The sequence below is a fragment of the Trachurus japonicus genome, chromosome 4 (genome assembly GCF_045865225.1).
Source record: "Trachurus japonicus isolate A0001 chromosome 4, Traja_1.0".
Lineage (NCBI taxonomy): Eukaryota > Metazoa > Chordata > Actinopteri > Carangiformes > Carangidae > Trachurus > Trachurus japonicus.
In genome coordinates, this window is record NC_140910.1 from 13,953,480 (window position 1) to 13,966,551 (window position 13,072).

Genomic DNA, 13,072 nt, shown 5'->3' on the forward strand with positions numbered 1-13,072 from the left:
AAAGTGAACTCTGTTCACTGTCAGTCACTGTCATGTTTATTTGACACTGGCAAAAGTCCACAGGCTGTAAAACTCTTAACCAAACAATATTGATGCCAGTTTGTAAAAAGACAAAAACATTCAGCTTATACGAACAAAACAAATACTGAATCCAATGTACGTTTTATATACTGACAAAATTTTCTCATGAGATGTAACCTGCATGATTGTGTACAAGACTATGTGAAGATCATTGTCCAAAATACATCACAAACCAAATAAACATTCTTTATGATACAAGTCCACTTTTCATTTCAACACAGAGGCTTGATTCAAGGGTGAAACTGTTCTCAGACAGGCCACATCAACCAGTTTCCTCCAGTTTTCCAGTTAACAGACTAATTTTTCAGTCTTACTTCGCCTCCTGTCTGTTGCCCAAAATGTCTTCTGGTGGCTGGCGGTTCCTCGTTCATCTGCCCGTCCTCTGTGGGCACTGGATTTTGTAGCCCACCCTGTAGGCCTGCAGGTACACACGTGCCTGGTTTATCCTAGAAACACAACCACCAAGCAGGCACACCTTTGTCAGTTTCTTCAAACGGTTCACAAACACTACTCTAACACACATCTTTCTTGCATTTGCTGATGCCACAGTTATTCAAAACCTTGAAAACAATGCTACTAAGAAAGTTGGAGGATGCAGTAGGGAGAGAGTTAACCTGTATTTGGTGCAAAGCTTAACTCCCAGGGGTCCACAGCGGTCAACATAACTCTCCTTAAATGCCTTTCTCACTGCTCGAGCCATACTGACCACAGTGGTGACAACAGGGCATGTCCTAGGACACAAACACAGTTCCATGAGAATAAGGCACAGTACTGTAATCACTTAACATCTGTATCTGCAGGTTGAAAACATGAATCATTGTAATGATCACAAGAATCAATTTTCTACCACACTGCTGTTTCATAACAGTTTTCTTTGCCCAGATCTACACACAACATCAACAAACAAAGATGTTCTGAAAGATATTTTTTCAAGACATAAAATATAAACAGATTTTGTGCTTAATAATACACATTTGTCCACTAAATATGTATGGTGTTTGTAGTGGCAAACGTAGATTTTAATTCCAAAGCCACAGTGTTTGTTCTTTCTATAAGCAAGTTATTTGCCACTACTGTGGCTTTGCCATTTGTAACAGCTCCGTAAAAGAACATCACATTACCACTGATTGCATGCTGCTATCAAGTGTAACTATGGGTCTCATTAAGGGAAACAATGGATGTGTTCCAATGCAAAGTAGCAAGCTACATCTGTTCTCAGAGCGTGAAGAATAGACCAGTTAACACAAACTGAAGTTCACATGGGTGTTATTTGTGTCTCTGTGCTTTGCTGTTGTTGTTTTTCATACTCACAGTCTCTCGCAGCGCAGACCTGCAGTGCCCTCTGGACAGGTGCAGGTGTTGTGAGGACTGCAGGTGGCGCCGTGTTGGCACGGTGGCACGCAGGGGGTGGTCACCGCTACGGACACAGCGCACAGCAAGAGGCTTAATTCAAAGTGAAGGCAAAGGTCTCTTACATGCATAGACACATACACAAACACACAGATACACACAAACCAACCTGTTTCGCAGAGGCTTCCAGTAAATCCTTTGGCGCAGCGGCACCTGTTGAGGCCCACACACACTCCACCATTCTTACAAGGTTTCTGACACAGCACCGGCTCTGAGGGAGACAGAGAGCAGGGATGTAGTCAGCAGTGATCCATCTCAACACAGCTCATCTCTACAATGCATGGTTGAAATTCACCGAGCATCCATTACATTGCAGATATTTCAATAGTTAGCATTTAATCTCAAAGTTACAATACAGCTGTTTTGTAGGTAATATGATCTTTTTTTTTTTTACAGGCCTGAACTTTTCCCCCATGTCTGGTGTTGCACTAGTTGTAGCTGTACACAGCACCACCATCTGGCTGCATGTTGAACTGCATTATCAGTGGCAGTAATTCTCTGACTTTCTGGTTTGTGATTTGATTAAAAAAGAAAAGAGAAAAAGAAGCTGTCTGCTTGTGCTGCTTGGGCTGTGGTGTATGTCAACTAATTGACTTTAGGGTATAAAACGTTTGCTTACTGAATTCACTTATGTTACAGTTATGTAACAATGGACAGATGTGCTGATAATGAGTATGTGGAATCTCACCTATCTGGCAACGAGCTCCTTTCCATCCAGCAACACATGTGCATTTGTTGACATCCACACATCTTCCTCCGTTTTGACAGGCAGGAGTGCACAAGGCTAAAAAACACACACATACAGAGATACCAGTGGGTCGATGTAGGAGGGAACGTACTGTAGTTGTACACTACATTACTACTACATTTTACCAGACAGAGCAGCTGAACAGGACACTGTCATCTTTCTTCTTCAGGGTAACTGATGCCAGATGTGCTGGTAGTTTAGTTACTCACGCAAAAGGCACTGGGGCCCGGTGTAGTCAGAGGGACACTGGCAGGTATTGGGCCCCACACAGCGACCACCATTAGCACAGGGAAACTCACACACCGCTGACAGAGAGATGAACAGAAGTCAAAGCAGGATAAATAGAGATGAAAATGAAAAAAAAGTAATACAGCTTAATTTAATTATGTCAATTGTCTATTATTATGTCAAAAAAAATGCTTTTATAAAAAAAGGATACAGTAAAAAAGGAACAAAGAGGGGTGGCATTATTTTAAAAAAAGGAAAAGAGAAATTTGTAAAACTCACAGTTCCAAAGCACATGGCTAATAGACAAGTATGAGTCTATGACCACAAAATAAGACTCATAAACATAGCAGAGTGAAGAAAGTCTGATTTTCAGTCTTTGTCCAAGCATACTCTTCAAAAATCTTGCATTATGTAACAGTGTTTACTTGTAGCACGATCCGCTTTGTCTCCTCATAATCATAATCATAATCGTAATGATGATACCTAATGTCTCTGCAATGGAGCCACCTTCATTAACCTTCACATCAGAGGTAATTTACCCGTGTGACAGCCGTGTCCAGTCCAGCCAGGGGGGCACAGGCACATATTCCAGCGCATACACGTTCCCCCATGGGCACAAGGTGGGGAGCACATAGCTGCGACACACAAACCAACATGGATTTGGAACATTTGGAACATTTGGAACATTTATACGTTTTTCTTGTACGTTTTTTGCTGTCTGCATACCAAGATCCTATAATTAGTGTTTCAGCCTAAACAAGCATGGCCCTATATGCATTATGATTGTATGTATGTCTATATGGAACCTGTACCAATGAGCTGTACTGGAAGCAAATTTCACCAGCCTGGCTGTGTGGTCATTAAAAAGAATCAATCATTCCAAATATGACATTCAATTAACATAATGCAGTTCATATTTACAAACTTACATGTAGAAAATGTAACCATTGATTGAAGTATTGCCCTTTTCGGTAATTGTAGTAATTTTCATGACAGGTCTCATAACTGAAGGCTTTGAAACATGACTTCCTTCTTACATCTCCCTGCTCATCGTCTCAAAGCTGCTACTAATAGCATATGCTGTCTCTCCTCATCATGGGCAAGGGTTATACTGCTATTCTGGTGATAGTTTTCTATCATATTGATGGCTTTATCTCACGAGAACAAGAAACCGTCAATAGTTACTGTGCACTGCAGACCGCTAATCCACCCAGAATGTAAATGCTATCCATGTAAAGAGTGCAGGTTTGTACCTGAGCAGCCAACACCGGGGTAGCCTGGAGGACAGTCACAGCTGTTTGGGGCCACGCACACTCCATAGTTCTGACAGGGAGGGTTGCACACAGCTGGAATAGCAGAGAAGTTATTCAGCATAATTTCATGTTTTTAACCTTTTCTTTTTATGAAGAGGTCCCATTTTCCCAGCATCATGACGACAACACAAGATGTATGTTGTTTGACTCACGCTGACACTTGGTGAGGTCATCAGTCCGAACTTCGTACCCCTCCCTGCAGGAGCAGTTAAACCCACCAGGATGGTTCACGCAGAGCTGCTCACAGCCTCCGTTTGTGAAGTCGCCGCACTCATTGGCATCTCGCATCAAAGAGACGAGAGAGACACTCAAACAGGCCGACAGACATTTGAACAAGAGCTATCTAAGGAATACAGTCTGTTCATTTCCTCTCTGGACTGAGCCACCAGAGAAATTTGGCCGTTAGCTCAGGCGACACTGGTTATCATCCAAAAAAAAAGAAGAAAAAAAAAGTGGCTACTGCTGAACTGTTTAGAGGCATCAGTCATTAGCAAATCAAATTTCCGCACTTCCTATTTCTTGCAACTGATGATTTTTGTTTACAAACGCCTTCAGCTTGGCAAGTGCAGACTGGTTGCGCAGTTGAATAGATCTATGTGTACCTTTCCAGCTCTTTACTGATTTTATCGGGAATGCTGCAACAATAAATGTTTTTTAAAATGACAGCCTGAGAAGCTTTGTATGGTTGTTTCAAAAGAAAGTCTGAAAAGTCTGAAGGAATTTCATTTAAAAGTAATAATGTACAGGCCAATCAAACTCCACCGCATAGCATTACATTAAGTAACATAAGCTGCTTCCAAAATCCCTTTCAAAATGGGCAACTGAAGCAGAAATAAACAGCTTAATTTCTTGGATAAACCTTTGCATGTCTAATTAGAGCTCAGAGAGTGTCATCAGAACGGAAAATGAAATCAACAAAGGCAGCGTGAGGCGTGAAAATAAGGTCTCACCCACGCAGCTCCTCAGGTCCTCGTCCAGCTTCCAGCCTGCATGGCAGCTGCACTGGACGTGGCCCTCAGCCGTCACAGAGCACACGTGGTCGCAGCCGCCGTTCCTCAGCTTACAAGATGTCACATCTTTTTAAGTGAAAAGAAATTATATGAATATTTACAGACGATAACAATGTTTTAGGTTCAGCTGAAGGTCAGCTGAAGGGTCTACCAGTTAGTTGATTGATTGACTTGCAACTATATTGATCGTTGGTTGTTATTGTTATTTATCAGGAAACATTCTTCAAACTAGCTGAATATTCATCAATTCAATTGTGAGATTTGTTATTTATTTATACCTGATAACACACAAGGCACAAGGCATAGTAATAGGGAAGGTATCCCCACGACTCAGTCTATTCTATGTTGTTGGACCAATTTAAACATCAATACATCTTTATTACGATTATGTCACATTCACAGTGATGTAATTTTTTAAGAAGTTGAACTCCTAATAATCAGTAAATATCTGGCAGAAATAAACTGTTTATACTGATGTGATAACAAAAAGAATGTAATGTCAGCTCTTTAATGAGGAACCTACTGCTGCAGGTGAGGTTGTCTGTGTCTAACAGCAGGGGAGGAGGGCAGTGGCAAGTGTGTCCTCCTGGAGAGTTGGTGCAGGTGTGGGAGCAGCCACCGCTCTGAAGTTTACATTCATCAATATCTGAGTACACACACACAGACACACATGCACACACACACACACACACACATAGGATAAACATCTTTATCTCTCCTGTGCAACACATCTCCAACTGGTTTGGCTTTTGGTCATCTCACTAATCATCTAAAATGTGCCCTTAGGAGACACTTAAATATGCACAAACACCCAGAAAAAGACAGTGAGATAACACGCTGAAAAACAACTGACAACCACTGGATAAACAGCGGTGCGATGTGAATGAGTGTGAGCGGGTGACTGACCCACACAGGTGTGGCCATCGATGTGCAGCTGGTAGCCGGGCCGGCAGGAGCACTGGAACGATCCCAGAGTGTTGACACAGATGTGCTCACAGGTCCCATTCAGTGTTAAGCACTCATCCACATCTGAGGGGATCAGAAACATTTATTTAACTTTTTTTTTTATTTTTATCATCACTCGACACAGCACCATGTAAGGGCTCATTCAGACCTCAGCTAAACACTAAATGCAGTTCATTTTAGCACTTGTTTCAACAAGCATAGAGAACCAGGTGAGTGTTTGCACTAAAGGGACTGGTTATAAAAGAGGTGCTGTGTTTGGATCAAGGAACGGAAAGAGGCTCTGGTGATTAGGATGATGCACTGCTCCCAGGAGATCCAATCCCTGCACTGACCCCTATTTATGAGCTGCAGGGTGATGAGCTCCACTTTTAACTGGGGATCAGGGCTCATCTTGTAAGCAGGAAGACCGGCGATAAATTCTCTCACAGACTGTAAAAGTAATTTAAGTCATGTGTCAAGACCTGGTTATGATGTCTCTGCTCTGCGTGGGAGTTTACTGCCGTCAACTGGCGGAGATTACAAACCATTAACAATATTTTACTGACAATGTGAAAGGGGTGGCTAAGTGATTAATGGTAATATCAGTAACTTAACTTTGCTTGTGTCATTCTCATAATGCTGTTTTCAGCTGCAGCCAGAAGAATAAGGCCAGATAGCGCTTAACAGCAGATGGGCATGGCTGAAGCATTTAGCAACAAAGGAGTCAGACATTTTCCTCGGAGTTAAAAAAGAGATAATGGATTACATTCATCTGGTGACCAGAAAAACAACTGCAAGTAAATGATAATGACTCTGTATTTGCTAGTTGTATAAATAAGGGACAGTTTGCTTGAAATGTGCTTTATCAGCTTAATGCAATGATACATTAGTGCTGTGTTCACTTCCTGCTCCTGACTCGTGTTTTACCTGTGCAGTTGTGTCCAGCCTGGTCCAGCTGGTATCCAGAGGCGCACCGGCAGCTGTACCCTCCGGCCTCGTTGGTGCAGTTGTGTTCACAGTGGCCGTTGTTCACAGCACACTCGTCTATGTCTGAATAGGACAAGAGCAACACTAAAGGACTGGTGTGTGTCTGCTGTGTGCTCAAGTGCTGCTGGCACACAGTGGGCATCGTTCATGTCACAAGTATCACTGACAGACACTTAATGAGCATACATATATGGTGAAAATACACACACACATACACACACACACACACACACAGTCACTGCTTACCCACCAAAACAAGAGTGTCCATCTCCATTGAAGCCCTGGTAGCACTGGCAGAAATACGAGCCAATGATGTTGCCACACCGCGCGTTGGTGTCACACCCGTGACCGCCCGACACACACTCATTATCATCTGGAAACAGACGGGGACACATCTTTTTTTGTTTCTTTCTTTAAATCCAAAACTGAGCTCATTTCCATTCAAGTGTTGTTCAGCCACTCAGCATGATTTTAATAACAGCGAGCATTAAAACACACGCACACACCAAATCTGGCCCCGTCCACGGGAAACACAGTTTTCCCATGGAGCGACGTCAGCACTAATTGCTTACCTTCGCAGTGTGTGCCGTTTCCCCGGTAACCTGGGCGACAAACGCACTTAAAGCTCCCGAGTGTGTTCTCGCACACACCCTGACCATCACACACTGCAGGGCTCTCCGTACATTCATCCACATCTGGGGCAGTGGGACAGAGACACACAGTGGTGCATGTAGTTAAGGACTTTGTCACTGACTTATTGCTGTGATCATTTGTGAGAAAACAGATTGGTGTTGTTTCAAACTGTCATCTGTGTAATGCACCCCTCTTCATTAGACACCCTGCACACAACAGAGTTACCAAAGTATTCTCATATCAGCAAACCGCAATCAAGTCCTTATTAGGTATAAGTGGTGTAAAATTGTGTCCCTGTAACACTGTGAAAAAATGCTGAATAAATTACCAGCTCTTATTTCCTTTTCCCATTTCTTTTATTTCTCTTTGTAAAACTTGATTTTATGAAGGATCAGAGATAAGACGGGAAAAGTAATAAAGCATTTCCTTATTTTCATATCTTGTATAAAAGTAGAAATTATTGTAAAAATAATTGTTAAATCAATATTTATTCATTAATAAATGCTCATAAAAAATATACAAAATACACTTATCAATTCATGAATGAATAATAAAATTTGAAGGTTTTAAAAATGACACTACATGACTGGATTTCCTCTTCTTTTTCTAGCTGCATTTCCTTTTCCTACCAGCTCACTGATTTGCTTACTTATTTAGCTTCTCCAGGCTAAACCATCCTGGGGAGTGGGATGCAACACGCTCTCTGATTACCAGAGAGTTTTATTAAAAGTAAAATATGTATAAAAAGTAACAGTATATGATAATCTTATGAAGATGACCTTCTCCAAAGACTTAGCTTCTGATAGGGCGGGCAGCATGAGTTAAGCAAGGAAAGCACATCATACCTTGACACACGGTGTAGTCTGGACACACAGGACCTACAGACCAAAAGTGCAGAGGAGTCACGAAGAAAACAGAAGGGAGATGTACAGGAAGAAAAGATTTATGAGTGTAAAAGATTAAATTATTCCTCAAAGGAAAGGTGAAAGAGGGACTGGGAAACAAAAACAAAGAGGAACACAGCAGGCAAGCAGCGAGGCAGCAGGTTAAAGCTCACTAGTCCTGCCAAAGACTTCCTTCCTGTCAGCACACGTTATGAACTGTGTGAGGCCTTGAGTGAAATATGAAGAGCTAACACCAGATCAGTCCTACAGTAGCTGCGGTCAGGCTCAACAACAGACTCACCGACACAGGCGGGGGCCTCCGCTCTGAAGCCCGGTTGGCACTGGCATAAGAAGCTGCCAGGGGTATTCACACACACATTTCCCAGCTCTCGGCGACACTGCTCCTCATAGCTGCATTCATCTACATCTGCAGTGGAGAAAAACCAAACAAATAAGAAATGTTCATTTGTCTTCTATGTTTTTTTCACTGTGGCAAAGATACAGAGAGTGAGCCACCTTTACACCTCTCTAAGCAGTTCTAGGTTATTTTGTCTCAGAATTGTAAAACATGTTTTTGTGCATTGCTGTTATACCTGTACCAATATTGCTCTTTTTATAATGGGTACATGGGTATAATGTAGGCTGAGGTAGAGTCTTGGTGTGTCAGGGATTTCCAACAGATGGCTCCAAATGCAACTACATCAGATACAACTTGTTTACTGTATATTTTGAAAAGTTCCTGTTGTTATGTGTGACTGGATCAACTAAAAACTATCACTATATTATTTATTAAGAAGACTTCATTTCTCTCTGATTTGTTAGCAGATTGATGGATGTTTATTTAGCAGATTGATGGATGTTTATTTGCAAAGGTGTTGTGATGTCTGTGTTCAGGTTTGACTGAATCATGATGACTCCTAATTTTTGACACTTAACTTGACACTGATGTGGCGCCGTCTGTGAGTTTTGGATGTTTTTCGGACAAAATGTTATCCAAGATGTTTCAGATACTGATATTTGATGACTGGTAAAACTATATCATTCACCTTTGGATTTGAGTTGGTTTGTTTGGTTTTGAGTTCAGTTTGAATTCTCCCATACAATATGTGAATGTAATTAGTAATAAAAGACATGAGGAGGTTGGAGGGCTGTTTGAAATGTATTTTCAAATTCTTATGTTGTTTGAGAGACCCCCATTCATACTACAAATCAGTGTCAGTGTTCTGAATATACAGTACATTTTATTACATCTAAATGTAATTATACACAACAGATGTCAACGTCGGCCTCACCTACACAGCTTTGTCCGTTTAGGGCCATTACAAATCCCACAGGACACGAGCATGTGAAGGAACCGTACGTGTTCCTGCACAAAGCATCACCCTGACAGGCCTGCAGGCCCGTCACTGCAGCCAGAGCGCACTCGTCTATGTCTGTAACACCCATAAAGCACACGTGAATTATTACAACACTACGTAGGCTGAAAGGTACAGACACACATTTCGGAAACTCATCTACCAACATGCTCTCACAAACATACACTTCATCCTCTCTGCCACACACACACACACATACTGACGAACCCTGGCACCCTTCAGCGCCCATCAGGTAACCACGGAGACAGCTACATGAGTAAGAGCCGAGGGTATTAGTGCAGCTGGCATGGGGACCACATGGTCCTGGCCCCTCTCCTTCACACTCATCAACATCTGTCGAGCAGAGTAAAAATAATAATAAATAAATAATAAACTAGATCGAACCGAGACCACTGCATTCACATAAGCATAGACACATGTTGATACATGTACAGTAATGGGTATACTGATGTGTAGCATCATCATATTAAATCTTTGTTGTTAGGAAAGAAGTGGTAGTTGAGTGTTGCATTGCTTTCTGCAAATTGAAATCATATTGATTGTAATATTTTTCTTTCCTGTTGTTGCTAAACATGTTTTTATAATTTCTCATTTGCCCTTTCACTAATTGCACCATATCTCATTACTGGCTTGCTGTAAAAAAAAAAAAAAAAAGAAAAAAAAAGTAAATTGCTCGGTGGCTGCCCACCATTCTTCACTCACCTAATTTGTACCAAGTAATTACACTCATTTCATTTATTGGTGTTCTGATGCTATACACGCACACAGCGGTTTCTGCCGCTGCCTCTATACCTGCTCACCTTTACACTCTGAGGCCCCTTCCAGAGCGAAGCCTGCGGGGCAGGTACAGTTGTCACCAACATTCACCATGCCAGATGGACAGCCACAACCGGCGCTGCTGTTCTCCAACCTGACCTGGTTTCCTGGACACTGAGGAACAAGAGTGGAGCTTGGAAAACCTGTGGTAGTCAACTGAGCCGCTAACACAGAGGGAAACAAAAGGGGGTATATTTTAGGGAAAACTGGGGCACAAATCAGAAGAGATTGTACAAAAGAAAGAAAAAAACACTCACGTGTGGTGGGTGTAGGTTCACTGAGATTACTGATTGCATTCTCAATCACCTGATTGTTAAGGAGAGAGTAACAAATTGAGTTTACTTCCTGCAATCACACCCAGTGATGACAATTGTGGTGTTGCAAGCTGAAAACTGACAGAATCTCTGCAGTGTGTGGCTGAGGCCTTTCCACTGACCTGAGTCTTGGTGAACTCTGCCTCTGTATTCTTCAAGACTTCATTTTCATTTTCCTCAGGGGTGCTCATCTGAGGCTGAGCCGCTGAAAAAAACAGCAGCAGGGCTGACAGGAGGGTCCAGGGGTGAGTCATCACCTGAGTCTGTGGAGACAGGAACAGCAGGAGGTGTGTTAATGTTGACTGAACTACCGTAAGACACAGAAAAACACCAATTGATAATGTCATAGTTTAAATCAAGAGAGAAATGACAGCCTGTGACAAGCAGTGGTTTGTAGAAGCATATGAATGGTGTGCAGCAGTAACACAAGCAACACAGTGCATGTCTGGGCAGGCAAAACAACAGAGGTGTAAGGGCACCCTGTTATTAAGTTAACATCAACCCTGTGGGCTGTATGCAGAACAAAAGAGACTTACTGCAGCTGATAAAGCTGAATTTTCTCTGATGTCAAGTAATTGCAGGCTAATTCATGAAAAGTTAACACTGTCTGTCACACTAGCGACGTTACTGGAAAACGACAGCGACAAGAAAGTCTAAAAAGCGTCAGATCTACTGTGTGGGACTGTGACTTGCAGAGTCACACACAAGTTGTGTAGAAGTAACACGCTTCGTTTTAGCCGACTTACCCGGGTTAGACCAGGAGATAGGCGGAGTCAAATAGATTTCCAGATGTTTCTAAAAAAAATCAAAGCGTTTTCTATCCTCTCCAGATGCGGATTCATCCAGCGGCAAACCAACTCTGTAGTGTAGTGTAGCAGTGCGGTGGTGGTGGTGGTGGGGGGCTGTACGCTGCAGCAGTGATTCAACATCCTGTTGGGGAACTCTGAACTTCCCATTCCTCAAATCCCAGACCACCGCAGAGCAGCAGCAGCAGCAGCAGCAGCAGCAGCAGCAGCAGACAGGCCTGCAGGCTGCTGGGAGATGCCCCTGATATGAACCCTGTTACAGCTACAGGTGAAAATCCAGTCAGCAGGCTAGTAATACACAGAGAGTCCATGTGCGAAAACTGATCACTGAAGTGTTGTTAAAGTTTACTTAGCTCCAAAGTGCACGTGGTGGCAGCAAGTGACAACTCTTTTAAGTTTGATTCTGTTGTGTAATGGTTATTCAGTCCTATAGGCCTTTGTGATGGCATGTTAGAAAGTTAAGTGTGTGTCCTGCTAGGAAAACACCAAGGAGCTCTGATGGACTCTCAGGGCTATTCCACTTTTGTTGGAGACAGCAGTGGAAAACCTGCCTACATCCTGCCTGATGGGAAAAACCTCTGAGTGACAGCATTCATAATCATCATCTGTGGCTGTAAGGAGGATCCAGAAGGTCTTCTTCGATTTGGTCTTCCTTATTGAATATTTCATTAATGTAAGTAGTATTTCAGAGTTGGCAGGTCATCTTTGACCGAGCCATTGGTTATCTACATAGACAGACATCAAGTGCTCATCTTACAATCATTATCACAGGTATTGAGACTTACTGGACATGGGGGGGAGATGTTAAATACACAGCAGTGGATAGTTAATTGTAACTAGTTAGAGCAAACCAAACCCAAGAGTAAAGACTATGTCTGCAAAAAGCAGCACAAGTGTAGTGTAGACTAATGCCTTTATTCTTAGTAAAGAGTAATTTTAATGTCTACAGCTGTATGCTGTGATAATGATAATAATTGAAACATGTGATTCAGAGTGTAATTTTAAAGATCTAATGGGTTATGGTGATTTCAATTGTTCTTTCCCCTGGAAAATACTTGAATCTTTCAATGTGATCTGATGTTTCTCATCTCCACCTGGAGGCTAGACAAGCTTCATAATAAATCTGAAAATAGATAATTGTGCCTTTGTCCAGAATCTGTGTTTAACTGAAGCACACAAGATGTTGACATACTGTTTTCATCAAATTATTTTTTATTAAATAGAGCTTTAAAATATTTCATGAATAAACAGAATCAGAACATGTTGTACCAAGACTGTATCTGTGTCAGTTGTTGCCACAAAGACATCCATAACTTTTATCACTGATTCAACATGTTGTAGCTGCCAGCTGGTGTTATCTTCTGCGGAGGAGGCAGATGCAGAAAAACATAATGTAGCTGAGTGAAACCTGTTATTCCACAAGGCATTGAAACTTCACAGAAAGAGGCACAAGAAAAGCAGCAAAACACTAATGCTACATGACATTTAAGGCAAATACTTCATTTACATAAAAAATACATA

General features: G+C 42.0%; 1 protein-coding gene across 2 annotated transcripts; it reads right to left on the minus strand.

Annotated features, from left to right (window-relative positions):
- Positions 1 to 24: 24 nt before the first annotated feature.
- On the minus strand, positions 25 to 11,026 carry LOC146988613 (uncharacterized). 2 transcript variants are annotated; one of them, XM_085774134.1, is made up of 22 exons: positions 10,868 to 11,003; positions 10,689 to 10,737; positions 10,416 to 10,595; positions 9,823 to 9,948; positions 9,532 to 9,672; positions 8,541 to 8,666; positions 8,201 to 8,233; positions 7,295 to 7,417; positions 6,973 to 7,095; positions 6,663 to 6,785; positions 5,697 to 5,819; positions 5,314 to 5,436; positions 4,731 to 4,856; positions 3,933 to 4,061; positions 3,721 to 3,813; positions 3,007 to 3,102; positions 2,449 to 2,544; positions 2,180 to 2,275; positions 1,601 to 1,702; positions 1,393 to 1,498; positions 696 to 812; positions 208 to 527 (listed from the first exon to the last, which is right to left on the minus strand). In XM_085774134.1, the coding sequence occupies exons 1-22, from the start codon at positions 10,997 to 10,999 to the stop codon at positions 449 to 451; spliced, it is 2,442 nt and encodes an 813-aa protein (XP_085630260.1). In that variant the 5' UTR covers positions 11,000 to 11,003; the 3' UTR covers positions 208 to 448. The 2 variants fall into 2 exon arrangements, with proteins under 2 accessions (XP_085630261.1, XP_085630260.1); XM_085774135.1 differs by lacking the exon at positions 8,201 to 8,233 and having other exon boundaries at positions 25 to 527; positions 10,868 to 11,026.
- Between the last annotated feature and the right edge of the window lie 2,046 nt (positions 11,027 to 13,072).